Source organism: Crocodylus siamensis, chromosome 1 (assembly GCF_052110815.1).
Source record: "Crocodylus siamensis isolate JL-2025a chromosome 1, ASM5211081v1, whole genome shotgun sequence".
Lineage (NCBI taxonomy): Eukaryota > Metazoa > Chordata > Crocodylia > Crocodylidae > Crocodylus > Crocodylus siamensis.
The window spans coordinates 389,342,659-389,369,874 of NC_143395.1; the positions used below are offsets into that span (position 1 = coordinate 389,342,659).

The following is a 27,216-nucleotide window of genomic DNA, read 5'->3' on the forward strand; positions in this document are numbered from 1 at the left end:
CACGCATGTGCAGACAGTGGCACTATACTGGGCAACAAATTAGTTTACTGTGCAGTAAAGTGCTCTTGTAGATATGCCTTGTGTTTATAAACTGCTTGGCACAATGGGGCCTCATTGTTCAGCCCTTAAGTAGTAAACCTAGATAACTATACTAGCAAGTATTCATAGGAAGAACAGCATGGAAAATAGCAGCATTAGGTTAAACATTATAGCATGGCCAAGAGAACAACTGGGGAGGTGCATAAGAATTTTTTTTTTTGCTACCTGATTCATTAACTCAGAGCACACGGAGACCTTAAGGAATGACTATTTCTTTAGAAAACTCAACACATTGGCATTAATGAGTATTTAATCATATGGCCCTTATTTACCCATAGCTAGTGATTAGATATTAATTAGTACCAGATCTCTCATTCCTTCTTGCACTCTGAGGTATACATTCTCAAAAGCCTTCTGCTGAAGCTTCAATGGAAGAGGTTTCAATAATCCAGATGAAGCTCTCTGCTTCACATCTTGGAACAAACTTAAAAACAAGGGTAGTTATTTAGCATAACAATTAACCTACAGAATCACTGTATATTTTACAAGATAAATGATGAGATTCCTTTGTTTTGAAAGAAAGAGAGCAGCCCTCTGCAGTTCCATTTCTCCCCTCACAGGGCTTGTGTTGCAGCAACCCTCTCTCCCTCCCTGCAGATGGCAATAAAAACATCTGCTAGAGGAAGAAGGTAGAATTGATTATTTCTGCCCAGTCCTTGACAGCCAAATGCAAATGAAACATATTCTGATTCCCTGTCACTTGCAACTCATTTGCCTCATGGAATAATATCAGGATAAATTTATCAACTATTTAGAAAGAGTTTCTCAGAAGTTCACTTTTTATAGGAACGCTTAAGCAGGAGCTGCTCGTCTGGTGGGTCCCACCACTGCTTCTGCCACTTGTTCAGAAGGGCATGGGGAGTGGCATGTGCCCCTGGATCTGCGTGGGCCCCGTGCAGCCTAGACTTGGGGGCACACCCTTCCACCCCCATGCACTCCTGGACGAGCGACAGGAGCAGCAGTGGGACATGCTGGATGAGCGCCGGACCAGCAGCATGCCAGCCCCCACACGAGCTACAGGTCCACCCCGTGCCCACCCTACCTTAGCTGGGCAGGCGCTTGCCCCAGCCCCTGCCAGGCTGTGCTCCTTGCTACCGGGCTGTGATCCTCTCCAAGCTGCCGGGCTGTGCTCCTCACTGCCTACGTGTTGTGCTGTGGCTGCATGCACGCACAGGCATTTATTGGCCAAATTATTGGCCACATCAGGCCAATTTCCAATACGATCAATTTTCTTTATAATCAGTGCCGATCTGATATCGGGCCGATGCATCAGTGAACCTCTAGTATTAAAGTACCTCAGAAAATGAAGGCAGCTACACAAGGAAAGAAAATCCCAGCCAAATTTAATTGTTCTTAAGATATATATAGAGATATACCTATATCTCTATATATATATAATTATCTAAACAAAAACATGGTTTATATCATCACCTGGTTATTGACTTTGCAGCAAGCATGCGAACTTGATGGTCACTATCTGCAAGGAAATGTGGGAAAGCTTCACTCACCAGAAGATCTTCATTTCTTACACGAAGTATAGCCCACTTTGAATAGGGATCAGCCTGAAGAAAAGGAACATACTTGTATTAAAACTATTGTAACCTACACTGAAACAAATACTTGATATTTCTGAGGTAAGCAACAACTCTTTAGGTACTATTTTCAAGCAAACATTTATTATTACACTTCCAGGTCTAATATCAGATCAAAAAGTATATAGTTCACCTCAAGTAGGGCTTTCATGCATTTCAGTAGAGCCACCCTTACTGGAGCTGTACATCTCCCTTCTTTTGTCAAGTGCCTGAAACAAAAAATATTGAAATACAGTATAACCTCATAAATCTGGTGTGCTTGGGACCGAGCACTTGCCAGAAATTTGAAAATGATGGATTTTTGAAACTGGAGCAGTGGCCGGTCACAGAAAGGGGTGTGGGGAGGAAGTAGTGGCGAGTGGTCCCAGAGTAGCAGCTGCACGCAGAGTGGCGATGCAGGGTGGTGGATGGCAGCCACCACCCCTCTGCATCCAGGAGGGTGGGAGGAAGTGCTGGATTTTTGATAATACTGGATTTTTGGCATCTGGATTTATGAGGTTATACTGTATATAAAAACCATTATTAATTTAAATATTGGAAAATAATCTAAAAAACATAACTGCTCTTTATAATTCATTCCTTAAGTCGGTGGTTGTCAACCAAGGGTACATGTACCCCTAGGGGTACTTAAAAGGGTCATGGGGGGGTACGCAAAACTCCACATGTGTGCTTGCAGCTGCAGTGCAGCCAGAAACACAGGCCAGTCTGGCTGATAAGTTTGTTGTGGGGGGAGGCAGTGGAGATGGGGCAGAGGCTGCCTAGCCAGGGGCAAGGGACTGAGTTGCGTGGGGTGGCAGCTCCCACTGCTATGTGCACCCCAGGAGGACATAGGGGGACATGTGTCCCTAGATCTGCATGCAGGACGTGGTGGGCTGGGGCCAGGGCCAGGCTGTTCCTGGCAGGGCTATTGGGCTGGGCTGCCAATGAGGGTGAGGGGGCAGGGGCTACAGTGAATTTTGGGGTGGCTGCAGCCCCTTCTGTAGCCCCCTCCCAGTGCCACCACCATCCACCCCAAGCAGAGCCCAGCCCAGCCCAGCCCCTGCTGGGAACAGGCCAGAGCAGCCCTGGTCCCAGCCCACCCACACCCCCCCCACCCCACATGCAGATCCGAGGGCACACGCTCCCCCCCCATGCCCTCCTGGGGTGTGCACAGTTGGAACCATCACTCCCTGCACCCTCCAGATAAGCTGCTCGTGGCTCTGCCCTGCGCCCTGCCCCAGCTGACCAGTGCCTGCCCCTGGCCAGGGATCTACTATGTTTTTCCAAGGAGGGGCCCAGAATGACCCAGCTTGGGTTGTAGGTGGGAGGGTACTAACCCAGCCACCACCACTTCTCCCTGATAATCAGCTAGCTTCAGAATGACTCCCTCTGCCTGAGCCCCTGCTGCCAACTGTGGTGCAGGACAGGGAGAGCCCACCGTCATTGAATGTCAGTAAAACCATGGCTTTACCAGCAGACCCCTGCTTTAAATGACCACTGAGGCAGTAGTGGTCTCATTTGAGGGGGTCCTGACTGATCTGAGTCAGAACCTGAAATAAAAGAAGAGCAACACAGCCCTTTACACTTGTGACCTTCCAAGCTACATTGCTGCCCCCTCTGACTGGCTTGTCTCTGGAATAAATGGCAAATAAACTGAACTACCCAGGATTAGTTTACAGATTGATAAAGCATTGTCCTGGGAAAAACTGTTAGCCCATTTTATCTAGGGTATTTCAGTAATACTTAGAGTGGGACACTGGACTTGTACATCTATAGGGTCCCAAGAAAGGCCTTTCTCCAAGGAGAAACGGAATATTTATTTATAGCCTTAATGATTAGGGGGCACAGTTTAGGATTAATATAGGATTAGCACTGATATAAAACAGAGACCGTGAACAGTTCCCATGTGGGAGAAGTATACGAACTAGATGCTTGTAGTTAGGGCCACAACAGCATCACATCCTTTGTTTAAGCTACCAGGCTAAAAAGTTTATGGCCAATATAGGCTGTTACTTTAAATAGCTAATACATACCAAAATGCTCCAACAACTGTTAAAAATTGTCCTTGGGCATCTCCTGTTTCTTCAGCATTTGCACTGGCTTGGCCCAATCCCACTGCTATTGGGAGTAAATTACTTAGAACTGCTTTACACACTTCTTGATCTCGTCGATACATGGAGCACACATCACTGTAAACAAGAAGAGACAGCATTTGAGAAACCAAACAGCAGAAAAAAAGCAGCTATACAAAAATGAGTTTTCTTGTATACTTCTTACGAAAGAGGCTTGAGAAGCATAACAATGTCTTCTTCTGGCAACATGTTTTCTTCAACTGGGAGTTCCTTCAAAAGGACCAAGTACTAAGATATAAGAAAATATTGTATCAGCCATATTTCTAAATTAAGCCACAAAATAAAAATCATTTTCAATCAGTGTTATGAGAAGTCATACACTAATATACTTATGTCAGATATTTGATATTTGTGTTCTTCACAAAAATTACTATGATATACAGTTATAAAAGTAGTTAAATTTTATATTTTGTTATCCAAATGCACTGTCCCAAGGCGTAAAAATAGAGCTTTCACCTCTGGTCCAGAGAAGAGGATTATATAACCCCCAAGCCATTAGTGGCTAAGGACTGAATGAAGGATACTATATGGCCTCAACACACTGATTCCTGAGGAATCTTATGCTAGTTTTAATGACCTTTTAATTTTTTAAAAGCAGCTACTATAGATATTCCTTAGTGGACTGGTGCTAAAAATGTGGCAAACAAGGGCACATGCAACTTTAGAAGTCAGAATATGTGTACTGAGAGGTTTCTACTGAATCAAGAAGGAAGTGTCATTAATCACTTACCACATGTAGATGCAGTGATTTACTTGCATCGAATGTACTTTTTTCAATAAGCATTAACAGCTTCCTCCGTATGTCAGAAGCTCTAAAGCTAACTGTATGAATTTGGGATGTAGTTACACAAATACACAGGAACCTCAGAATTTCAAGAAGTAGATTATCTTGTTTTGTCAAATGTTCTTCGGCTAATGGGCTCATGGCACCTAGAAATAACATTTTCTTATTAAGTATGAAAAATGAATCTTTTAAAACAATCAAATATATAATAAGAGGGTTAGGCACATGCATACAGCTAATTTAAGCACTTCAGACTGACAGCTTTGAAGTCTACTGCTGTGCAGAAGAGGTATAGACATCAGTAGCTCAAGCTTCCCCCCATCTGTTTTAGAGTGACCCCCTTCTTAGAAAGGCTAATTCATTATGTGCTTACTTCTCATAATATCTCTATTTCCCATACATATCCCCAGCCTCTTCACCAAGTGTGGCACAAAGGTGTCAACAGAAAAATCTGCAGTGTGGTTTTTGCAACATGAATATCCTTACCCAGAATTTGGTCAAAACCCCAAATCACTTCACACATTTTACAAAGGCAACCCAACAAAGCATGTGGTGGTCAGAATAGCAATGGACCTGGAACAAAATTCAACTGTCACCTAAATAAAACAGTTTAATATGCAGATGCAGAGCTGCTGTTCCCAACACCCTCCGGCCCAAACTTTATTATTATTATTTGTTCAGGTCTGGAGATTGCTTTTCAAAGATTGCCACTGAAAAAATGTGAAGTGGACTGAATGAAGTTCATAGTTGTACTGAAAATACAAAATTCACAGTACTGAGTAAGGCATAAAATGGTCATCAACTTCATTAAGGAATTTAAATTTGATCTCACAGCAAAACAACATCACCACTGCTACTTCCAAAACACCTTGAAAGGAGTTAGAGCCAGAGACCTGGATAAGAAGGAGCCCTCTCTCTGGTTTCTACTAGGCCAGACAGGAAAAAAGCTGATTTCATCAGAGAGGTGATAGATTTGCTATTCATGGGAAGAGGCAAAGGTAAAATAGAACCAACTTTTAGGCCCAAAAACATATCTTGGTATTAGGTATAAAAGGAGTTGTGGTCAAGTGAACAGAGTGCTAGACTGGGAATCTGGAGCCCTGATTTCTACACCCAATTCTGTCAGACTCAGTGCTTAACCTTGAAAAGCCAATTAAATTCTTTGCTTCCGTTTTAACACTAATAAAATAAGGATAATTGTTTCTTCCTTGCTAAGATAGCTATAGGAATGTATATGTTAATGCTTGTATAACACTTACAAAGAGCTAAGAATTATTACATTAGGGGATAATTGTCTTAACAGCAATCCCATTATATAACTGAATGGTTCCATGTAGTATCTGATGTTGAGATACCATAAAACTGAAAAAACATTTACTCTAAATTTTTGCAAAACAATTCTGTGCATGGAAAAAAAATGTGGCTTACCAGTTATGTTTTGTACCTCAGCAGCTTCATTAGTCTCACTCATGGCAGCTGTACGGTGGTCAGTGAATAGGTCTACGGTTACTTGGTTCTCTACTTCCATTGTACTCTCCTCAAGATCATCTTCCATTAGTTCTGCTTCTCCAGTTTCACTGGGTTTTCCATTAAAAGACATCTGACAAAAGCATCATATTCTTTTTAAAATTGTATGTAGGGTGGTGCAACGCAGCATGTAGGCATCAGAACAGTAAAAGAAACCAATGTAGTAAAAAGGGTGAGGAGGGACAAAATTTGGAGCAAAATCTACTCAGGGTTGGGGCACATAATACCTTTCCGTGGTTGTTATCGTTTCTTTAAATTAATACAAGTGTACTATACAAAACATTTTTATTTTGCTGTTACTGTCCTCACACTGTCACACTTGTTTCATCTACCCATCTCATCTCATCATAAAGCTGTCTGGTGAGGAATCTGGAGCAGGAACTGCTCTGTATTGTTTGCATGCAGTGGGGTCCCGATTCTTAACAGACTCCTTAAACAGTACTGTGATATTTTAAGGTGGGCTTCTCATTCTATTTGATTTTTGGTTCTAAAGAAACTGGAGGAAGAAAAGAAAAGGCCTCACTACAGAACATGATCATTACTAGTTGACCAACTGACTGACAAGTTCACAGTGGTGAGGACTTTTGAAATATCTTTCACTGGGACAAGTGTATAGTTGCGAAAGCTGTTGGACAAGCTTTCAGGCATCACATGCCCTTCCTTAGATCTAAGAAAGAAGCAGATGCAGGCTGAGCTAAATATCAGAGAAAAGCCTCCATGTCAGTGCAAACAGCCTGCCTGGAGGGATGGAAAAGGACTGTGAACTAAGAGTGTGAACTAAGGTGTTATATAGAGCCATAGAAACAATATATGTGCAGTAAAAGGGAAAACTTAGTTAGTGGCAAAGTAAGACTCAGGGTTCGTAGTAAGTTTACAGTAATGACATTGTTAGGTTCTCTCTATATAAAATAGCAAACATTAGAGGTGCACCAACACACTGATGCATATCATATAGGCACTGATAAAAAGAAAACCGCGTATCGGCAATCAGATCAGCACCAGTTGATATGGTTGGTTAAAAATTGTCCACTGGTATTGACCAAAAAAAATCTTTATCAGTGCACCCATAGCAAACATATGACTTACGTAGAACTACTTCCCAAGCTGCAGTGGTTGGGATGAAAAAAAATGGAGTTTCAAAGTTTTCGCTAAATGTAATGATGCCATATTCTGTTACTTTGCCAGTGAGCACAACACAGAGATATAAAAGTTTACAGGAACTTTTAACAGCCTCCTGCCCCAGGAGTGGTCATAACACACCTGGAGCTCCCCTAAGGCCTTGTCACTTTCACTTTCTTAGGGTGATCTCCCCTTCAACTTTCCTGCCATGGCTTGATGTAATTATGCTTTCAGAAAAAAGGGAGGCTGCCCCAAGGCTCCCCAAGCAAGATCTCATATTCATGAATGCAGGTATCACTGTTCATCACCTTAAGGGCTAATTAACTAGCCTCCTCATTTTCTCTTTATAACCATGCCCAAACCTTACAGATATTATCAATCATTGGGCATGAAGTCCCATTGTCCAATCCAGTCACTCTCTCATTCATAGGCCTTCAGCCCCACAGACAACTCCAGTCAATGCAGGCCTCTAAACATGGAACAGTCACTGCCACTGTTGGGGCCTCCAGCCCTGGGGCCTTTAACTGTTCTAGCCCCTCCTGAACCTCAAACAATCTTAACCTCTCTTGGGCTTAGGTCTACATTCTCTGCTCCACCTGGACTCAGGCATCTTTAACTGCATCCCCAACCTTTCCTGGCCCCTCCAGGGCCCAGGGCTCTGTCCTCTGCCATTCCTGGGATCTGGCCTCATTACCTCTGATAGACTCTTTCTCCTGGGCTGTGGGCCCCTGGCCCATGGATCCCTGACCTGACCCTGGTTCTTGCCCCTCATGGGCTACGAGTCCACAACCCTGCCTGATCTCATCACTGCGGCTGTGGCCCTGCCCCTTGGCCTTTCCCCCTATCCCTCAAGTCCTGGTCCTGCTCCTAGGCCAATTGAGACCTCTACAACCCCTAAAGACTCAATCCGTAAACCACTGGTGTTTCCCCTAAGGCTGTCTTACCTCAAGTGGTTGGGATGCTTTATCAGAGGCTCCCCCTGCTGCCAGCTCAGAAGCTCTTCCCTCCATGGCCTGCAGGACTAGACTGACAACCCAGGTCAAGTCCTGGTCTTCTATTTTGCAAGCCCAGCCCCTTGAGTCATGTGGCTCCCTTGATTGCCCTCTGCCTCACCTGCAGCCTGCTTTCTCTACCAGTAGCAGGAGCACCAATCTCACTACAAAAGTTTTTTCTTTTGTGAATACTTATTTTCCAAGCACTATGATATAGTATTGTCTTCCTCTCCCAGTTTACAAACATACATTAACAAACATTTTGAGTTTAAATATTCTTAAAATTTTATATATTTTAATGCCTATTTCTTTGCAGAAAGAGAAATCTCATTTGTTTTGCCTCCAAGTTACATATGCTGTATAAATGAGCCTCTTACCAAATGTAACACTTAGAAATACTGAGAAATATACTTACTAGATGTTCGCAAATATCTACAAGATCATTCATCAGCTTTGATGTTAACAAACACTGGAATAAGCCAGATAAGACCTTACTTGGACTGCTCTGTCAAAAACAAAATGTGATAAAACAAAGGGCCAGTTATCATAGCATGCACTATGTTATTTGTTCTTAGCAAAGAACTGGATTTATCCGATCCTGTGAATACACGAAACAGAGATTAATAAAAATACAGCTCTCTGGGAGATGTGTCTCTATAAGCAGGGAAACTCCAGCTTTCTTGCTTACAGACACGTCCCAGAGAATCGAACAACAAGTCTGTGCAAGTGGGAAACCCCATTTTTCCCATTTATAAAGAAATGTCCTTGGATTCCCCTGAATGAATATCTGTAAGAAAGAAAAGCTGGGAAGGAGCTTCTGGGGCTGGAGGAGCCAATTTTGCGTGGGAATTTCTGAGGTGTGCAGAACTGGGGCTCCTTATACTCCTAAAACACCTGCTCAGGGTAGCTGAAGCATGTAGGCAGCTCTGGGCTGTCCAGGCTCTCCTATCACAAAGAAAATACAAGGCCACCACTAAGTAGCAGCAAATTCATACCACCTTTGTCCCAACCACAATATGGGGCATTTGTAGTATAATAAAGCACATGGACATAAGCCTTCTTTGCCTTTTGCTGCCATAAAAATTCTTATGGCAACACAAAGGCGATGTAAAGTGACATGTTTCCATCCTAAGATTCAATGCTCAGTCATACTCTTCTCTCTAGTGACACAATACTATGATCTGATTTCATGAACACTTTAGGCAAGATTCTCAGCTGAATCACAGCAGCATAGTTTATTTATTCAATAACCTGACCGTAAGTCTTAAATAATGGTTGATGATAGTCTAAAGACAGAATTTCTTTCCACTGCATTGTCTTCAGGGTTTTTAATTTGGTACTTTTCCAATTTGTACCAGCTGACATCACATCACAAATAATACACCATCCAACTTTTCTATACTTTAAAAAATGGCTGTAAGACAAGGGTGGGCAAAATGCGGCCCTCAGGCCATTCTATCTGGCCCATGGGGCCCCTAAAAAATGTAGAAAATTAATATTAATCTGCCCTGGTCTGCCTGTCATGTGGCCCTCGATGGCTTGCCAAAACTTAGTAAGTGGCCCTCTACCCACAGTAATTGCCCATCCCTGCTGTAATAACTTGGGCTGCTGTATCATAGTCTATATACTTCAGACAGTCTATTAGTCATAACCATTAGAAATATCTAGTAAAATGTACTCCTAGTCTAAATTAAGTATGGAGCAAAACTAAATGCTTGCTAAGGCTCATGGGAGTTGGTTCTGAAGACTTGTATGACCTATACCAAAATTGTGCAACCTGCCAAAATTGCGCGACCTGCATGTGCAGGGGCAGCAGGGCAAGAGAACAAACCTGCCAGGTCATGGACAGCCCCAAAGCTACCCACCCAGTTCTAGACTTGGGGCAGTCCCCCCACGTGCTAACAATATGCTTATTGTCAACAGACGTTATATTTACTTAATATACAACATGACACATTCAACCAGTTTGTGACACCATAAAATGGAAAACTAACCACAAAGATGTTCTGCATACAATGGAAGGCATGTAAAATGGAACATCTTTGTGGCTGGTTTTCTATTTTATGGTGTCACAAACTGGTTGAATGTGTCATGTTGCGTATTACATAAAGCCAGCGTCTGTCAGGGCCCTAACATGTACATATCACTTGAGTTAGTTAAATTCATAACCACTTGCTCAGTTCTTTAAACTTTACCTAAGAAAGAAATGCTGCTGGCTGATAAGAGAACAGAGTACAAAATGCATGGCTTAAAGACCAGAGAACTTGCAGGAAAAAAGTTAGAAAAGTAAATCCAAACTATTAAAATAATGAAATATATGTAAGTGTAAAAAAACTTGTAATGCAAGTACGTATTTAAGGTTATAGGAAAAAAGTATATTGTATTGATTTTGAGAAACAGCATACAGTTGTGTATTAAGACTGTGTTATAGCACATACACACAAGGAAGTAGACTGAAAATTATGTGTATGTATATAATTGGCATATCTTGATTTAACCATGCAACCTTAGATTTCTAAAAGCTTCTACAGAAAATCTATATCAGTAAATGTGTATGACATAAATAGATCTTAGAACTTTAAAAATACATTATGATTGCTTTTTAAAAGTTACAATTAGGTTACACATGACATTATAGAATAAAATACATCCAGAACAACTAATTTAGATACCCTACCTTGGTACAGTTACATAAGCAGTTGGAACATTGCGTTATCAAATTCCTCAATGAATTAATCTTTGGATCTTCATTTAATTTATTTTTAGACTGAAAAATGCTTTCTCCAACATAATGCATGAGGGTCTATTAAAAAAAAATACAAAACCAGTGTAGTAGAAATTCCTCAATCATATATTGCTTTTACATAATTGCATGCATGTGTGGACATAAGGACATGTGGTTCCAATACATGTTTAAGTCCCAGTATTCAGGATTTAAGTTACTGGATTTTTTTGATGAAAGGTTTCTGTCATGGAGTGGGGGGCAGGGGTGACCGTGATCCCGCTAGCGCCCCCCTGCCGTGTCTAGTTAAGGTGGTCCAGCACCCTCTACTCGCCCGCCACATCTTTGATGTTGAGGTTCACTATGGGAGGCTGCCTACTTACACCTACGACACGTTGCTGGTATCACCTCCGTTCCAAAGTGGGGTACGCTCACCCCAGCCTTATGGGCCAATGCGTGCCTCCTCGCCCACTCTGGGGCCTCTCTCGCCCCTCTCAGGGTCTTTGGCCGCGCTCACCGTGCCTCTCGAGGTCTGTGGCTGCACTCACTGCGCCTGCCGCCCACTCTGGGGCCTCACCCACTCTGGGGCCTATACCGCGCTCCTCACGCTTCGCCCACTCTAGGGCCTAGCCCACTCTGGGGCCTATACCGCACCTCTTGCGCCATGCGTTTCCCGCGCTTGGGGCTCAGGTGGCCGTAGCCGTGTCTGGCCCCTTGACCCTTTCTTGGGTCATTTGCCTCACTGGGCAAACTGCCACCCTCATGGGCTGGGGTCCAAACCCCGTATACCGCGCCACTCCGGCGCAAACAGTTGTGCCCCACTGGCACTGTGCCCCTGCTGGGCACCGGGAACCCCCAAGCTGCTGGGGAGCTCCTGTGAGGCCTCCTCACACTCCTACAGCCTCACCCGGTCCTCCGGTGTAACTATAACACAAGCCGAGCCAACTGGCTATAACACAAACACCACAGAGCCTCCCTGCTCGTAATGTAAACTCCGAGCCCCCTCTAGGGCTCCCAACCCTACCTCTCTTCAGGGTTTACTCCTCCCTAGCATCATTGCGGCCGGTCAGCAAGGTAAGGCTGCAATTACCACCTCTGGCCACTCAGCTCAGCCACAGAGTTCCTGCTCCTGCGGCTGCCAGAAGGGAACTGCTAGCTAGGCTTTGGCCTAGCTGTTTATAAGGGCTTGGCCCTGCCCCCTTCTGGCCACCTGACCTGCTTAGTTGTTACGGCAACTGGCACCTGGGGCTGCCCAGCTGAATGGCAGCAGCCCTTCTTAGTAGCAAACACCCTAGTGCTCTGCTACACCTCTCCCCCTCCTGGGGTTGAGCCTCCTTAGGAGTGGGGCACGGGAGTGCCCCGCGACAGTTTCTTTCGTCTTTTATTGTTACATAAGAGTTGTTTCCAAAATGTCAAACTGACCACATAGACCAGACCGAAACTCGAATTCTGTAGTCATAGAAGAAAAAGACAATGACATAATATAGTGGTGTACGCTGTAGCTGTGTTGGTCAAAGGACACAAGCAGACACGGTTCTTTGGGTAAATCTAGTATCTTTTATTAGACCAGCTCAAATAGTTGGAAAAATACTTTTTAGCCAGCTTTTGGGTACAAATACCCTTTGTGATGCTTCCTTAGCCTGACGAAGGGTATTTATACCCAAAAGCTTGCTAAGAAGAATTTTTCCAACTGTTTGAGCTGGTGTAATAAAAGATACCAGATTTATCCAAAGAACCAATGACATGATATTGTACTTGAATGCTGATCCACAACTAGTGGTAAAGACCTTCAGTCTCCATATTCATTAAGTAAGTCCTTGACCTTTGCTCAGGCTTTGGACAAAAGTTTTAAATAATTTTGTTTGTGACTGTGGCTTAATCTGTGTATGTATCTATTAGAACGAAAACTGGATCGCCAGGTAACTAAATATATCAAGAATATGTTTTGTGACTTTCATTCTTTAGCAACAAGAATCTGAAAAACCTAGGTGTTAAGTGCTCCACTATCCTGCTACTCCTTCTCCCTCTGGTTCCTGATAGTTTAGATTTCTCACAACTTTCTAAAAAACGATGAAGAGACATGATACACGTTTAGAATAACTCCAACTTCAAATAAGAGAAGGCCTATTGGTGCACTGAAACAATGTTAGTGTTATCTGTTTAATTTCAGAAAATTTGTTTTAGTAAAAGCATAAAACCTAGCCCCTCATAGTATATTTGGTACATATTGAAGTCCACTACAGTGATTCGTTAGAAGTAGAAGTCAGTGGAACCAATTTTTTTGTGAGCTGAAAATATATAAAGTTTTTCTCCTTATAATTATATTAATCATTTTACAGTTAAAAGTTGCTACTTACTTTAGCTTTCTGAAATAAATCCGACTTACAGGCATCCTCTTCAGTTATTGTGCCAATGTGGCAATAGCAGCCAAGAACACCAGTCAAGAGACTGACACCTCGGACAAGGTGTTCTGCAGTAGTAAGCTTGAAATAAATTACATATAAATAAATTTTACATTAAAATGTATTTCAGTAGCACACAGCATTCTTGAATTCTTTTTAATTATATAAAAACTTAAAATGAATACTGTACTTCTAAAATACAATGTTTCAATAAAAGACCTTCAAGCACTCTATAGGAGTTAATAGAGGGGCTTTTTTATAAAATAGGTAAGTCTTTTTATCTGACACCTAAACTTGGAGGGGCATGGTAACTATGTTGTTTTCCAAAGTTCACTAGCAGAACCAGGAATAAAACTTATAACTCAGGAGTCTCAGCCCTTTCCTCTAATCTCTGGTTAACACTACTGTCTCCCTCTATTTTCCAAAGCTTAGCAGCAAGCTCCTAGAGGAATACCAATATGATACTACCAGTCCCACCTTGTTGAAGGAATGGAAAAGTTCAAAACCCTTTTTCCCCCTACACAACATATTGTACAACACTTGGGTGAATCTTGACTACACTGATATTAATGAGAATTCTGTCATCAACAAAATGAGGTCAGGATCTCACTTTACAATGTAAATAGGTACTTTAAAAATGACTGATTAAGGAGGATGAAAACTATAAGGAAAAAATAGTTTAATCAGTAATGTTCATATCTCCATATTTTGTATTATATAACAATTTCCACGTAACTTTTCTGGAGAACTAAATGTATTATGGACTATATCATAGGGAAATACTTCACACTAGCACAGAGGTGCTAGTAACAGCCATCAAAAATTGTTTGCCATTCAATTTTAAAAAGAAAACTGCTGAAGTAACCTGAAAATACAGGTATCAGCAGTACAAAGATGTGGGACTTCAACGCTCATTTCTAACTCACCTCAGAAGAACAGATATTTGAAAGCTGTTCTGATACCACTAAAAGATAGCGCTCCAGTGTTTCTCTAAGGTCTTGGTTGACAGTGAGTCTTAAATTGGGCAAGTTTTTATCTGCAGCATTCACTGTAGGGCTGGTGAAAATGGACATGTCATCAAAAGTTGTTTGCAGATATAGCTCTTCAACTTCTGAAAACCCAACTTCTCCTTTTGTATGTTGAACACTTAAAAAAAAAAAAAAAAAAAAAAAAAAAAGTTATGCTTACTATGACACTATCTGCAGCCTTTGAAACCACTGCTTAAATACAAGCAACATGCATAGGAATAAAATAAAATAGTTTTTCATGCTTCCAATCAATGGCTAAACTTTCACACTGTTCATAAGCAGAATCTGTAGTCTTACAATAGATCCATGATTTTTGAGGAAAGAGCACCCAGGGTGCTCAGCCTCCAGTCTATGGGCCAGATCCAGGCCCAGAACAATGTCATGTAGCCCACGGTGCTACTCAGGAGGTCTAAAAATTTGAAATATTGAATATTGCCATTTAACCTGAGTCTGAGATTATTTCCTGGATGACTCTGCACTGTAAGCAAAATGTGTGAACAAACTGTAGCATGTGAAATTGGAACATCCCAGAAAACAGTATTCAGCAAGGTTCTGTTTGTCATTTACTACTTTTGAATGTCATTTAAATCTTCACATACTCTATTCTAGTGGTGGGTATAAAAAGGGAGGCAACTGGAAAAGTGGTGCTCAGTGGTGCTCAACCTTTCAGGACTGTGGGCTGAATGAATGGCATGGGGCCAGTCTGTGTTGGCAGGTCCTGAGCTGCCCAGATCCTGTCCTACACCTGATCTGGCACATTGGTCCACACAATTGACCAACAGGGCTCTCCCTGAGTCTGGAAATCTAGGGAAGCAGCAATTAATATTGCCAACACTCCTCGGCAGCCAATTTTTTAGACCTCATGAGGTCCACTGTGGGCTACATGACTTTGTTCTGTGGGCTGTATCTAACCCGCAGGCTGGAGGCTGAGCACCCTGGGTGCCCCTTCCTCAAAAATCATGGATCTATTTGACTACAGATACAAAGGAAAGAAGAAAGAACAGTGTGGATCCATGGAGGAAATCATTTAAAATCATCTGAAGTTGTCAAAACCAGTTACCCTAAAGGACTGCCTACACTGACTAGCACAAAAGTTGATTAGCAGTCTCCAAATCTAAAGGATAAACTTACTTAAAGACTGCGGGCCACTGATTAGGAAGGGGTTCCCTCATTCTGACCAGCCCAGCAGGGAATTGATAACACAGTGTTAATCACCCCTAACTCTGTGTTGTTTTCTTGAGCTGATAAACACTAGGATATTACCAGCTACCTGTTGATTTTGCCCTTGTCCCATCTGCCACAGCATAGACTGTAGCCAGCATGTGGTCTGCTAGCTAATGCTGAGAGGTGTCTGTGTAAGGCAGAGGGAACCAGGCACTTCCTGCTTAGCAAGGAGTGGGGAGGGAAGGTGGGGGCAGAGGGAAGCCAGGCATATGTCTGCAGTCTCTGCGGGGATCCAGCCAGGGAGCAGAGGGGAGGGGCCAGCTTTGCCGTGAAGCAGAGAGCTCCACCAACCCCAGAGAGCAGGCCAGGATCCTGGGGGAGTCTGGTTTATCTTAAACCAGCAGGGTTCTGGACAGACATTGCATAAACCAGTTTGACACAAATCAGTTAAGTCTGGTTCTACATTCAACCAGGTTTCTCTCAAACTGGTTTTAGCCATTTCTGAACTGGTTTATGTGCACTGAACATCTGTTCTGTTACAGGTTTAAACCAGTTTCTGATCACTTAAACCAGTTTATGTGCAATGTCTGTCCCTAGACAGGGCCTGGATCTCCAGACTGACATGACAGTCATCAGGAATGGAGTCTTCCATCAGAGATACTGCAAGGAAAATCTTAACAGTGAAGTGGCCCAACCTGAGAATGAGTAGCTCAGAAAAAACATGGAGTTCCCCCCCTACAAATACTGCTACTAAGGATCATTACTATCTATTTATGACAAATATTAAACATACCATTTCGTAACATTTTGAAAAAAAGTCATTGCAGCTCTACAGTTCTTCATAGTAAGGCTCACAAGAATTTTCTGCAGCACTAAATGAGGGAAATCACTGTAAAGACAAGAAAACTTAGGGTTGCTTTCAAGCAGAGGCAAAATTTATGTGAGAAACATTGCTACACTTTGCTAATCAGAACTCCTAGCTTCATATCTAACTTTATTATTGTACATTAGAGCACAGGGCTAAGTGCATTCTGAATTCTGCATATATTTAATATAAGACTTAGTATATGACCTTAGGGATCTATTTTGTAGCCATACTGGTCTGAGAAAAAGAAACACAGAACTCTTGGTTTAGAGGTGAAATCTTTTATTAGACCAACTAAAAAGTAGTTGGTCTAATAAAAGATTTCACCTCTGAACCAACAGTTTTGTGTTGGTCTATATGACCTTAGGGAAGTTACCACCTGTCTTGGTTTATTCAGATATGCTACCAGTTTTAATAAATTTTACAGTATTTTGTATTCCTCAGATAAAAAGACGCTATATAACCAGATAGCGTACTTACGTCACCCCGGTTTTCCCTGATAAAAAAAAATTTAAAAAAATCACAAATTCTCTGATAAAAAAAACAAAATCCATGATAAAAATTAAAGCCCCTGGCCCCCATCCCTTCTTGTGCCCCTCACTCCCTGCAAACAGCCCCCCAGCCCTACATACACAGGCACAGACAAACACACACACAGACATACAAACACACACACAGACATACAAACACACCCCAGCAGGTAGGTGTGGGGGGGGACGGGGGAAAGAAAGGGGTTGGGGGGTGCAGATTGAGAATGAGGGAGGAGTGCATCTCTGTGCTCGTTCCCAGAAGTAGTGGGGCAAAAGCAATGGTGCTCCTCTGCAGGCCACACCATGTGCCGCCTGGTCAGTGAGGGGGAACACTCGCACGTGGCAGCCACCACCACGCAACCACCACTGCTGTGGAGGAAGCTGGCTGGGGGCTGAGGGAGTGAGGATGTGTTAGGGGAAGACATGGCATGCCTACCAGCTGGCGCACACTCCTGGTGGGGCTCTCCCCAACACCTTCCCCTCCCTCAGCCCAGAAGGGCAAATGTGTGTAGGGGGGAACAGAGCGCTACCTGGGCCACGGCAGTGGAAGAGCAAGGGGCACTGCTGGCTCCATGGGACACACGATGGTGCCCCCCCATCCCCCACCTCAGCCCACTCTATGCCCACTCCCAGGAGCAGGGCCAGGAGAGGTGAGGGCAACAGTGCCCCTCTGTGGACCTCACACATACTGCCTGGCCGGGGGAAAAGGGAGGATGCATGCAGCAGCCACCACCACCACCACACAGCTGCCGCTGCGTGCAAGTCCCCGCTCCCCTCTGGCCAGGTAGGCATGTGCAGCTCGCAGAGGGGCACCGCTACATACACTCCCCTGGCCCTGCTCCAGGCAAGCGGTACAGGGTGTGGTGGTGGCAATGCAGTGGTACTGGCACGCAGTGGCTGCCACTGCCACCACACTGCTGTGGCCACTGCCGCTGGCGGCCGCCATCGCAGTGTTGCCAACAGCTGTCCCCACACTACACCTCTGTTCATATGTGGCAGCAGCCACCAGCACCACTGCACTGCCGCCACCATGCCCTACGCTGCCTGCGCAGAGCAGCGGTGAGGGCAGCAGTGCACCTATGAGGGCCTCACATGCCTGCTCAGCTGGAGGGGGCTCACATGTGGTGGCCGCTGCCACACCACCGCAACCCGCATCCCATGCAGCTTTTCCGCCACCAACTGCAGGCAAGTGGTGCAAGGTATAGCAGCGGTGGCAGCGGCCATGTGCGAGCTCTCCCTTCCCCCTGGACAGGCGATGCATATGTGGCCCACAGAGGGGCGCTGCTGCCCTCGCCCCCTCCCATCCTGCTCCTGAGAGCGGGCACAGAATGAGCTGAGGTGGGGGGCAGGCAATGCCCCTGGCCCCTCTGTCTACATGCCCTCGGGCACACTCTGTTTCCCCCAGCTTCCCCAGGCTGAGGGAGGGGCAAGTCCCACCAGGAGAGCCCGCTGGCCGGCAAGCACTCCATGTCTTCGCTCGACACATCCTCGCTCCCTCAGGCCCCAGCCAGCTTCCCTCTTAGCCCTGCCCCGCAACCTCCAAGCCTCACCTACCTCCAGGAACGGAGAAGACTGATCCTCCTGAGGCAGCCTCCAGTAAGTGAAAGTGTCAGGTCCTGCCCTTCCCCTCTCTCTCCCTCCCCCTCTGGGCAGGGCTGGGGCTTTCCCGCCCCTTTTGCAAACAGCTCTTGAGGGCTGGAACTCTTTGCAAAAGGGGGAAATCTGCAGGTTTCCCTGCTAAAAGGGAAAATCCGCATTTTCTCCGATTAAACTTGGAAATCCATGGTTTTCTCTGTTTTTCCATGGGAAACGGAAAACACAAATGCCTGGTCATGTATAAGAACATCATAGCTTAAGCTAAAGCTCAAAATAATGAGACACCTTAAAATGCATGTCTGTTCAAGACTACTATCTGAACTAATGGAAACTTGCGGTATAACCCATCAGTTACTCTGAAGAGTAGCAGTATCCATTATATATTATATTATTACTTGTTATTTGAAGTTTAATTTGATTCTATTCAATGCAAGAATGGAGATATCAAGCCAGAAAATTCTAGCTGCAAAATGTGCAAAGAATTTTCATTCCTAATATTTATAAAGCAATTTTTTTTTATATTCAGGGAAGAAAAAATTAATTGAATGCCCCCCAAAATGTTTGAGACACATTGCAGAAAGTTAACACAGATATATAAACTGTACCAAAACATTAGCAACACATAACTACTCTAATATTTTGTTTCTCCCTGCCTGAATTTATGTGTTATAGTTTGATCTTATTCATAGGGTAGATTATGCTCCAAAACTTATTACCTGCATAGTATAGGAGATAGTTCCATACAGTCATCCATCACCTCCTCCAAATGGCAGAATAGCAGCCATTTCATTATTGATTCTTTTAATAGGTAACCTGTATTTCCTTGACAATTATTCTGCACCTTTCCTGCTTCCAGTGTTTCTGGTACAACACAAGCAGTCATCACTGAAGCCAAACAACATGCAGCTGGACTAGAACAGAACAGAACACAGGGTAACTTGAGGAAATAGCAATCTGATTTACATTCAGTAGCCAGCACTGGGAGGTAGGCTCAATCTGTATTTATGCAGCTTAGGCAGCATTAAATGTCACAAATAATAATTATAAGCCTGAATATTAAACATTCATTATTCTAGATCTGAAGTGCTCTGAAATGAGATTACAAGGAAATAAGAACAGGTACTTTACCTTGTTTTAAATATCCAGAATCAATCAATTTTAGCCAGATTTTGTTTTTAAGAAGTTTGTCCTGTTTTCTTCTTTTCAACATTCAAACTTAAACCAAGTTAAAATGCACTTTTCAAGAAGTTATTGCTCAAATGTAGACAGCTCTTTAAAACTAAAATATAGCTGTGGTAACAAATGTAGCCATGTTAGTCTGAAGTCAGGCAAAAGGTAGGAGAGGGTGGAACCTCTGAGACCAACTGGTTAAGAGACATGTGAGCTTTTATTTATTTATTTATTTTTACAGGCAGCATCTGAAAAAAGGTTGTTGCCTACAAAAGCTCATGCCTTCCTGAATCAGTTAGTCTCTGTGTGCCACCCTGACCTATCTTCTGAGTAACAAAAAATGCATTTCTGCTCATGGAGGAAAAACATCTGGATTGATCTGAATCAGAGACACAAGACATTACATCTAACTTCAACCTTACCTTGAAGGCTTGCATGCAGATCCCAAAAACATCTTCCAGAGTTCTCTGTCTAATACAACAAGGTTTCCTTGAATTATGGCTCTAAGTAACCCAAAGCTTTCTGTTTCAATTTGCTGAAAACTTATGCTGCGAACTGTAAGAGACCAAATTTTTGTCCAGACTCTCTGCAGCTCCAAGTTCAGTGAGCTTTTCAAATCACTTTTCTGGTTCTGACAGAGAGCAACTTCTGCAAGGCACCTGAGCACATAGGGGGTCCGTTCCCCTCGTCGTTGCTGAGGCAGTAGCTGGTGCAGTATAGTGAGTAAGAGAGGAAGTTCATTTGTAGGAAGACTCATAGGATACTTTGATATCAATTGAGTTGCAATCTGTAACCTTTAAAACAGAAAATAAAGCAATCAATCTGAAATATACAGAAATTTATTGTGTGTTGAAAGGGATGTATATTTATTAGACCAACTATTTGAGTTGATCTAATAAAATATATTGGATTTACCCAAAGAACCTTGTATGCTTTCTGTGTTGAAAAGCATTTTAGAAAATTGTTTTTACTTCTATTTTAAGATATTTTAACTATGATCACAAAGATGTTCAGAATATCTTATTCAGATACTGGTGACACTGCCATTTCCAAATAATTAGAAAAAGCCTGTCCAATATCACACACCCTACTTATGTTTTGCAAGATTTGTCAGGTAGGTCTAAACCCAACACTGCACATTGCCATACCTGTCTTTTAGACACTCAGCTTCCAAACTGGGATTCACAACACAACCTGGGTACCTAAGACTACATTCTTAGGGCAAAATGTGGTCTGGGGGCCAGATGCAGCCCGCCAGGACATTCTATCCGGCCTGGGGGCCCCTAAAAAATTTAAAAAATTAATATTCATCTGCCCTGGGCTGCCTGTCATGCAGCCCTTGATAGCTTGCCAAAACTCAGTAAGCGGCCCTCTGCCCAAAATAACTGCCCGCTCCTGTTCTACCCGCCCCTCTTGGTTGTGGAATATAGAGAGCCTAATGCTGTCCCCTCAACTTGTAAACAAAGGCTAATTATCATGGTACAGTGGTCAAGCACAGAGTCTGAATTCAGAAGAGAAAAAAATAAATAATAAAATAAAGCCTAACTAGTCGTGAACAGAGCAGATTTAACCTATAAGACATCACTGAATGTCCACGATATGGAAAGTTAGCTTTCTCAAACAGTTGCATGAAGAAAGGATAATACTTAAATTGCTTTATAACGCCATTAAGCTGCAGATTAAACTGCTTAAGGGGAGAGAAAGGAGATACTAGCTTTTGAAGAGAAAGTGAGGTTATGACAGAGACAAGGATTTTGTGAATATTTGAGCAATCTTGGTGACATACCTGTAATAAAAGTACGAACGTAACAGCAGTACTCAACAGATAAACCTTATCACCCAAGTAGGCATCACATTATATTATATCCAACATTTTGCTAATAAATGAATACTAACCTAACATCTTCCACTGTTATTACATTTCTCTGACTACCTTAAAAATCCAATTTATTTGCAACTCTGTTCTGTTTGTTTGTTACAGTTTTGATAAAAAAAAGCAAGAGAGAGTCAAAACCTGAAATAAATTCAGTATTGCATTATTTGGGATGCAAACACTTCTGATTCTCATTGGGACCTACAAGCTGATTTATGACTTCAAAACAGTACTCAGGTACTTCAGTCATTTTTGGAAAGTCTGAAAACATTACCCTGTTTTTAAGTTTATCTGTCTAAAAATAACCATTTTCACTGACATTTGAAAAACTACAGAAACATTTATGTTGCCTGTAAAATTTATCTTATAATTAAAAAACCAAAACAAAAACAAAAATCCAGGCTTATTTTGATTCAGTACTTTTAGTCTGACCTCTAACAGGTCTGGTGCTCCAATTAGGACTCTGTTAAACATAAACTGTATTATGAAAGTTTATCTCAACTTGTTTCATTTTAAAACTTGCATCTGCTTTGAACAAAGTAAAGTACTAAGGATAAGATTTTATGATGCAAGGGAAGCCAAAGACTAATGTGACCTCAAGTCACTTTTATATTCTCCTAATTTTGGGGTGTTTCCAGGCTAGGAAGAAGTTGGAGAAGCTCCTAGCAAAATTTAGCTAGAGGTCTGTCTAATTTATAACAGCATCATGAAGCTGCAATAGATTTCATAGACATCAGGGCTGGAAGGGACCTCGGGAGATCATCGAGTCCAGCCCCCTGCCCAAAGGGCAGGAAGTCAGCTGGGGTCAGAGGATCCCAGCAAGATAAGCATCCAATTTACTCTTGAAGGTGTTCAATGTAGGTGCTTGAACCACCTCCGCTGGCAGACTGTTCCAGACCTTGGGGGCTCGGACTTATGTCCAGCCTGAAACGGTCTTGCAGGAGTTTGTGACCGTTCGACCTCGTCAGCCCTTGGGGCGCTCTGGTGAACAAACATTCCCCCAGATCCTGGTGGTCACCCCTGATAAACTTATAGGTGGCCATCAGATCACCCCTGAGCCTACGCTTTCCCATGGCTCTCAGCCTATCATCGTAAGATCTGTTTTCCTGACCTCTGATCATGTGCGTGGCTCTCCTCTGGACTCTCTCAAGCTTCTCCACATCCTTTTTGAATTGTGGAGCCCAAAACTGGACGCAGTACTCCAGCTGCGGCCTCACCAAGGCCGAGTACAAGGGGAGAATGACGTCCCGGGATTTGCTCGAGAAGCATCTATGGATGCAAGCCAGCGTTTTGGTCGCTTTACTAGCCGCAGCATCGCATTGCAGGATCATGTTCATCTTGTGGTCAATGATGACCCCCAAGTCTCTTTCTTCTGTAGTGCTATCCAACGTAGCACTGCCGAGCCTATAAGGATGCTGCAGGTTTTTCCTCCCAAGGTGGAGAACCTTGCATTTTCCGGTGTTAAACACCATCAGGTTCTCATCTGCCCATTTGCTGAGCTTGTCCAGGTCAGCCTGGATCACCCGCCTATCTTTTGGCGTGGATGCTTTGCCCCAAAGTTTGGTGTCATCAGCAAACTTAACCAGTCCACTCCCGACTCCAATGTCCACATCATTAATGAAGATGTTGAACAGTATGGGTCCAAGGACAGAGCCTTGAGGGACCCCACTGGTCACAGGGCACCACGATGAGTGACTGCCATCAATTACAACCCTCTGGGTCCGATCACGGAGCCAATTTCCCAGCCAGCGGATCGTGGTGGAGCCAAGGCCACAACTGGCCAGTTTGGCCAAGAGGTGATCATGGGATAATAGATCAAAAGCTTTTTTGAAGTCAAGATATATGACATCAACCTCTTCTCCCTTGTCCAGGTGATAGGTCACCTGGTCGTAGAAGGAAATGAGATTGGTCAAACAAGACCTACCCGCAACAAACCCATGCTGGCTATCCCTCAGAATGTTAGCCTGGGCCAGTCCATCAAGGATGGCCTCCTTAATAAACTTTTCTAAGATCTTCCCCAGGACAGAAGTTAGGCTAATAGGCCTGTAGTTAACCGGATCCACTCTCCTCCCTTTCTTGAAGATCGGCACCACGTTGGCCTTCTTCCAGTCTTCCGGCACTACACCAGAGTGCCAGGAGTTTTCAAAGATCCGTGCCAGGGGCTGGGCTATGACGCTCACCAGCTCCTTGAGTACCCTGGGGTGCAGATTGTCAGGGCCGGCTGACTTGAAGGTATCCAGCTTCTCAAGATGTTCCTTCACGAGGTCAGCATTTATGGAGGGTAGGGGATCCCCATCACCCGGATCTCCCTGTCCCATAGCAGGCATGGGCGTCCCATGGGACTGATGAAAGACTGACGCAAAGTACCTATTTAATAGGTTGGCTTTTTCCTGGGCGTCAGTTGCCCCATCTGGTTTAGCAGGGGTCCAACGTTGCCCTTGCTTTTCTTCCAGCTCCCTACATATCTGAAAAAGGACTTTTTGTTGTCCTTGAGCTAGTTGGAGTTCAGCTGCAGCCTTGGCTGTCCTGGTTTGCTCCCTGCAGGACTGGACCAGTGCAGAATAATCCTCCTTGGAGGTGAATCCCGTCCTCCATCCTTTGTAGGCTTTCCTTTTTAGCCGTAGGAGGTCCGCTAGGTCCCTGGAGAGCCAGGAGGGCTGCTGTGCCTTCTTGCTGCCTTTCCTCCGTGTTGGAATAGATTTAGCTTGTGCACTGATGATCGCTTCCTTGAGAAGGAACCACTCTTTTTGAACTCCCATCTCCCTGGGGTCATGGTCCCTAAGGGTCTGACCGACAAGCCTCTTGAGCTTGTCAAAGTCGGCTTTTCTGAAGTCAAGGACTTCTGTGTTGCTGACTGACTTGCCAGCTTTATGGCGGATGGTGAAGGAGATCAGCTCGTGGTCGCTGTCACCCAGCTTCCCATCGATCACTAGGTCGCCGATTAGGTCGTCCCCCATAGCCAGTACCAGGTCGAGCAGCGCTTTGCCTCTCGTTGGCCCATAGACTTCTTGAGTCAGGTAGAAGTCATCCACGCACGAGAGAAAGCTTTGCGACCGCTCGGATTTTGCTGAGTGATCTTCCCATGAGCTGTCCGGGTAATTAAAGTCACCCATGACAACCAAGGTCCTGGAGCAAGCGGCCTCAGTCAGTTCCCAGGTGAGCTCCCGGTCAAGCTCAGGACTTTGAGTGGGAGGTCTGTAGTAGACTCCCACCGTTGTGTCCCCTGTGCTGTATTCCCCACGAATTTTTACCCAGAGGGTCTCTAGCTGTCCATGCCGGTCGCCAACATCAGCTTGCAGGGACATGTAGCTTTCCTTCACATAGAGAGCTACACCCCCGCCCCTTTTGTCAACACGATCCCTCCTGTACAGAGTACAGCCCTCTATACCCGTGGTCCAGTCATGGATGGAGTCCCACCAGGTCTCTGTTAGCTGTAGAACTATTCATAATTCCCACAGCATAATGCCCTGCCCAGTACATTCCTATATCAACAGCTTGTAAAGGAACCTTTCACACATGGCAGACATACGGCTGTTTTCTACAGGGGCTAAATCAAGAAATCCTTCCTATTTATTATGGGCTTTCAGGTCTGGTATACACTGCTCCAGTCCTGCTATGGAGAAACAAGGGCTGGGATGAGAATCTCATCATGGGTCATTAATGCTTAACACAACTCATTCCACTATCCTGCACAGGAAAGCGAGTAGTTGTATTCTTATTTCAATAATACATGTTATTTACATACTGACATGTTAGCCACAGAAGTAAAAGTTTGCGAAAGTTATTACTTCTCACTATTATTTCAGTACTGGACTTAAACATATAAAGCAAGGAAAAGGACATGCATGAGTCATGATTTTTTAAGTGCTATGGAAACTCTGCTCCGATTCCATGACAATATCCCCGTGTGCACTATTTAGTAATCTAACCTATGCTAATCATTCTGACATCAGAACACCTCTCTCTCTCAGCACAAGGTATTCAGTAGGAAAATTCAGTGTGAAATTTAGAAATTCATGCCCCATAGCTTACATAATAACACTATCAATAAGCTAATTATACTGATTTCCATTCCAGAGTAAAAGAATGTAGGTGTCTTTACCAAGGTATGACATCAAAATCATTCTGTGATCTCTGCAGATTGCCTCGAATTACTTCCCATCCCAATTCAATCCTCCTGCGTTTGCTTGGTGCAGTTCTATCACCAGCCTCTCTCTGTGTAATGGCATATGACTGGCTTATCTCCAGGACTTTGGTGTCTTCAGTAAAAACCTTTGCAAAAGAGGTATTAAAAAGTACGAGTTAATACAGGCAAACAAATGGTCACCCTCTACTAAAAGCCAAGTGAGACTAATCAAGTTTCATTCTCCTTAAAGACCTATGAAAAACTTTTCCATCTCCTCCTTAATTTTCTTCATAAACTTTAGAGACCATGAGTGGCTTTATGGTACACTCATAGAGGGTACCATAATATAGGTCTCTCCAGAGCCTGTCAATCTACTTGTACAATCAGCCACCAAAACCCAATCACACAAGAATTACATCCTCCTCTTTAGAGGGCAAGTATCTTCACTGCTTCTGGCAGCTTAAAAGCAAGAAACAAACAGGGTCCTTACCACAGAAAAAGGTTTAGAAATACAAGAGCTAATTATTATTATATTACTAAATACAGTACTAATTATTATTCATACAGCCATTCCAATTAAACAAACAAGACTGAAATTTTCCAAAGAACCTTAACCCATTTATTCATATTCCTAAATTGTAAAAGCAGTCATAGAAAACATGTACATTAACTACACAAAAAATAGTACTAAACACGCATGGGTTTTTCCAATAACTAACAATTTTGATCTCTTCTGAATTCCCCAATGCTATAAAAATGTAGGAAAAATAATAGGATTTTCTTCTTTACATATACAATGCATAATCATGTAAAATTTTCAAATTTAGAAAATTTTAAGCAGAGAACTATTTAGGTTTTCCCCTCTACAACATTTTTGTCTACCTCCAACTCAGCACTGCACTTGCCAATAGGGAGTATTTTGGAGCAATTTAATGCAAATTTTCAGTAGAGAGTTTTCTATAACATGAACAGGTGGGCTCTGTTCTGTTGATGTCAAAAGGAATGTTGCTAGGTAAGTCACTAACGAAACTAAAATATCATTAAGCAATCTTGAAAAAAGATATAAAGCCCTATTAATAGAAAAATGGAACATGTGTAGCATCATACTTAAATCAAACTTATATTGGGAAAATATATGGAAAAATTACAGTTTACCTGATGACAAATATCAGCCATTAATTCAATTAAGTTTTCCTTTACAGCAATGTTACGTGATCCTGAAGAATATTTTCCTCTACTGCCAATGAGACTTATCTCATTCATCAGCAGATCATACAAGTTGTGTAAGATACTCTGCCATTTTGCTGATTCATATGCACCTATGTATGGAGAAATATTTTAGTGCTATATGCCCTTTTGCTATAGTGTGACAGCTTCAAGATACAGCATGGCACTCCAAGCTCATAGGCAAACAGATAATACTGGACAAAAATCAGTGCTGTATTTAACTATAGACTGAACAATGCAAAGAACACAGATCACATATATTAGAGGTGGAACTGTAACCTGGGGAACA

General features: G+C 43.2%; 1 protein-coding gene across 9 annotated transcripts in view; it reads right to left on the minus strand.

The window, feature by feature from the left end:
- The window catches only part of ATM (ATM serine/threonine kinase), a 111,443-nt gene that overhangs the window by 66,846 nt on the left and 17,381 nt on the right, over positions 1-27,216 (minus strand). For all 9 annotated transcript variants that reach the window (XM_090029601.1, XM_090029565.1, XM_090029594.1 and 6 more), the window contains 16 exons: positions 26,856-27,019; positions 25,677-25,846; positions 20,124-20,495; positions 19,248-19,442; positions 16,334-16,429; positions 14,275-14,494; positions 13,304-13,429; positions 10,902-11,027; positions 8,640-8,729; positions 6,015-6,186; positions 4,533-4,732; positions 3,948-4,030; positions 3,704-3,859; positions 1,825-1,900; positions 1,531-1,661; positions 403-523 (listed from right to left, as the gene is read on the minus strand). In XM_090029601.1, coding sequence (XP_089885727.1) covers positions 403-523; positions 1,531-1,661; positions 1,825-1,900; positions 3,704-3,859; positions 3,948-4,030; positions 4,533-4,732; positions 6,015-6,186; positions 8,640-8,729; positions 10,902-11,027; positions 13,304-13,429; positions 14,275-14,494; positions 16,334-16,429; positions 19,248-19,442; positions 20,124-20,495; positions 25,677-25,846; positions 26,856-27,019 — 2,498 coding nt within the window. The remainder of the gene's footprint in view (positions 1-402; positions 524-1,530; positions 1,662-1,824; positions 1,901-3,703; positions 3,860-3,947; positions 4,031-4,532; positions 4,733-6,014; positions 6,187-8,639; positions 8,730-10,901; positions 11,028-13,303; positions 13,430-14,274; positions 14,495-16,333; positions 16,430-19,247; positions 19,443-20,123; positions 20,496-25,676; positions 25,847-26,855; positions 27,020-27,216) is intronic.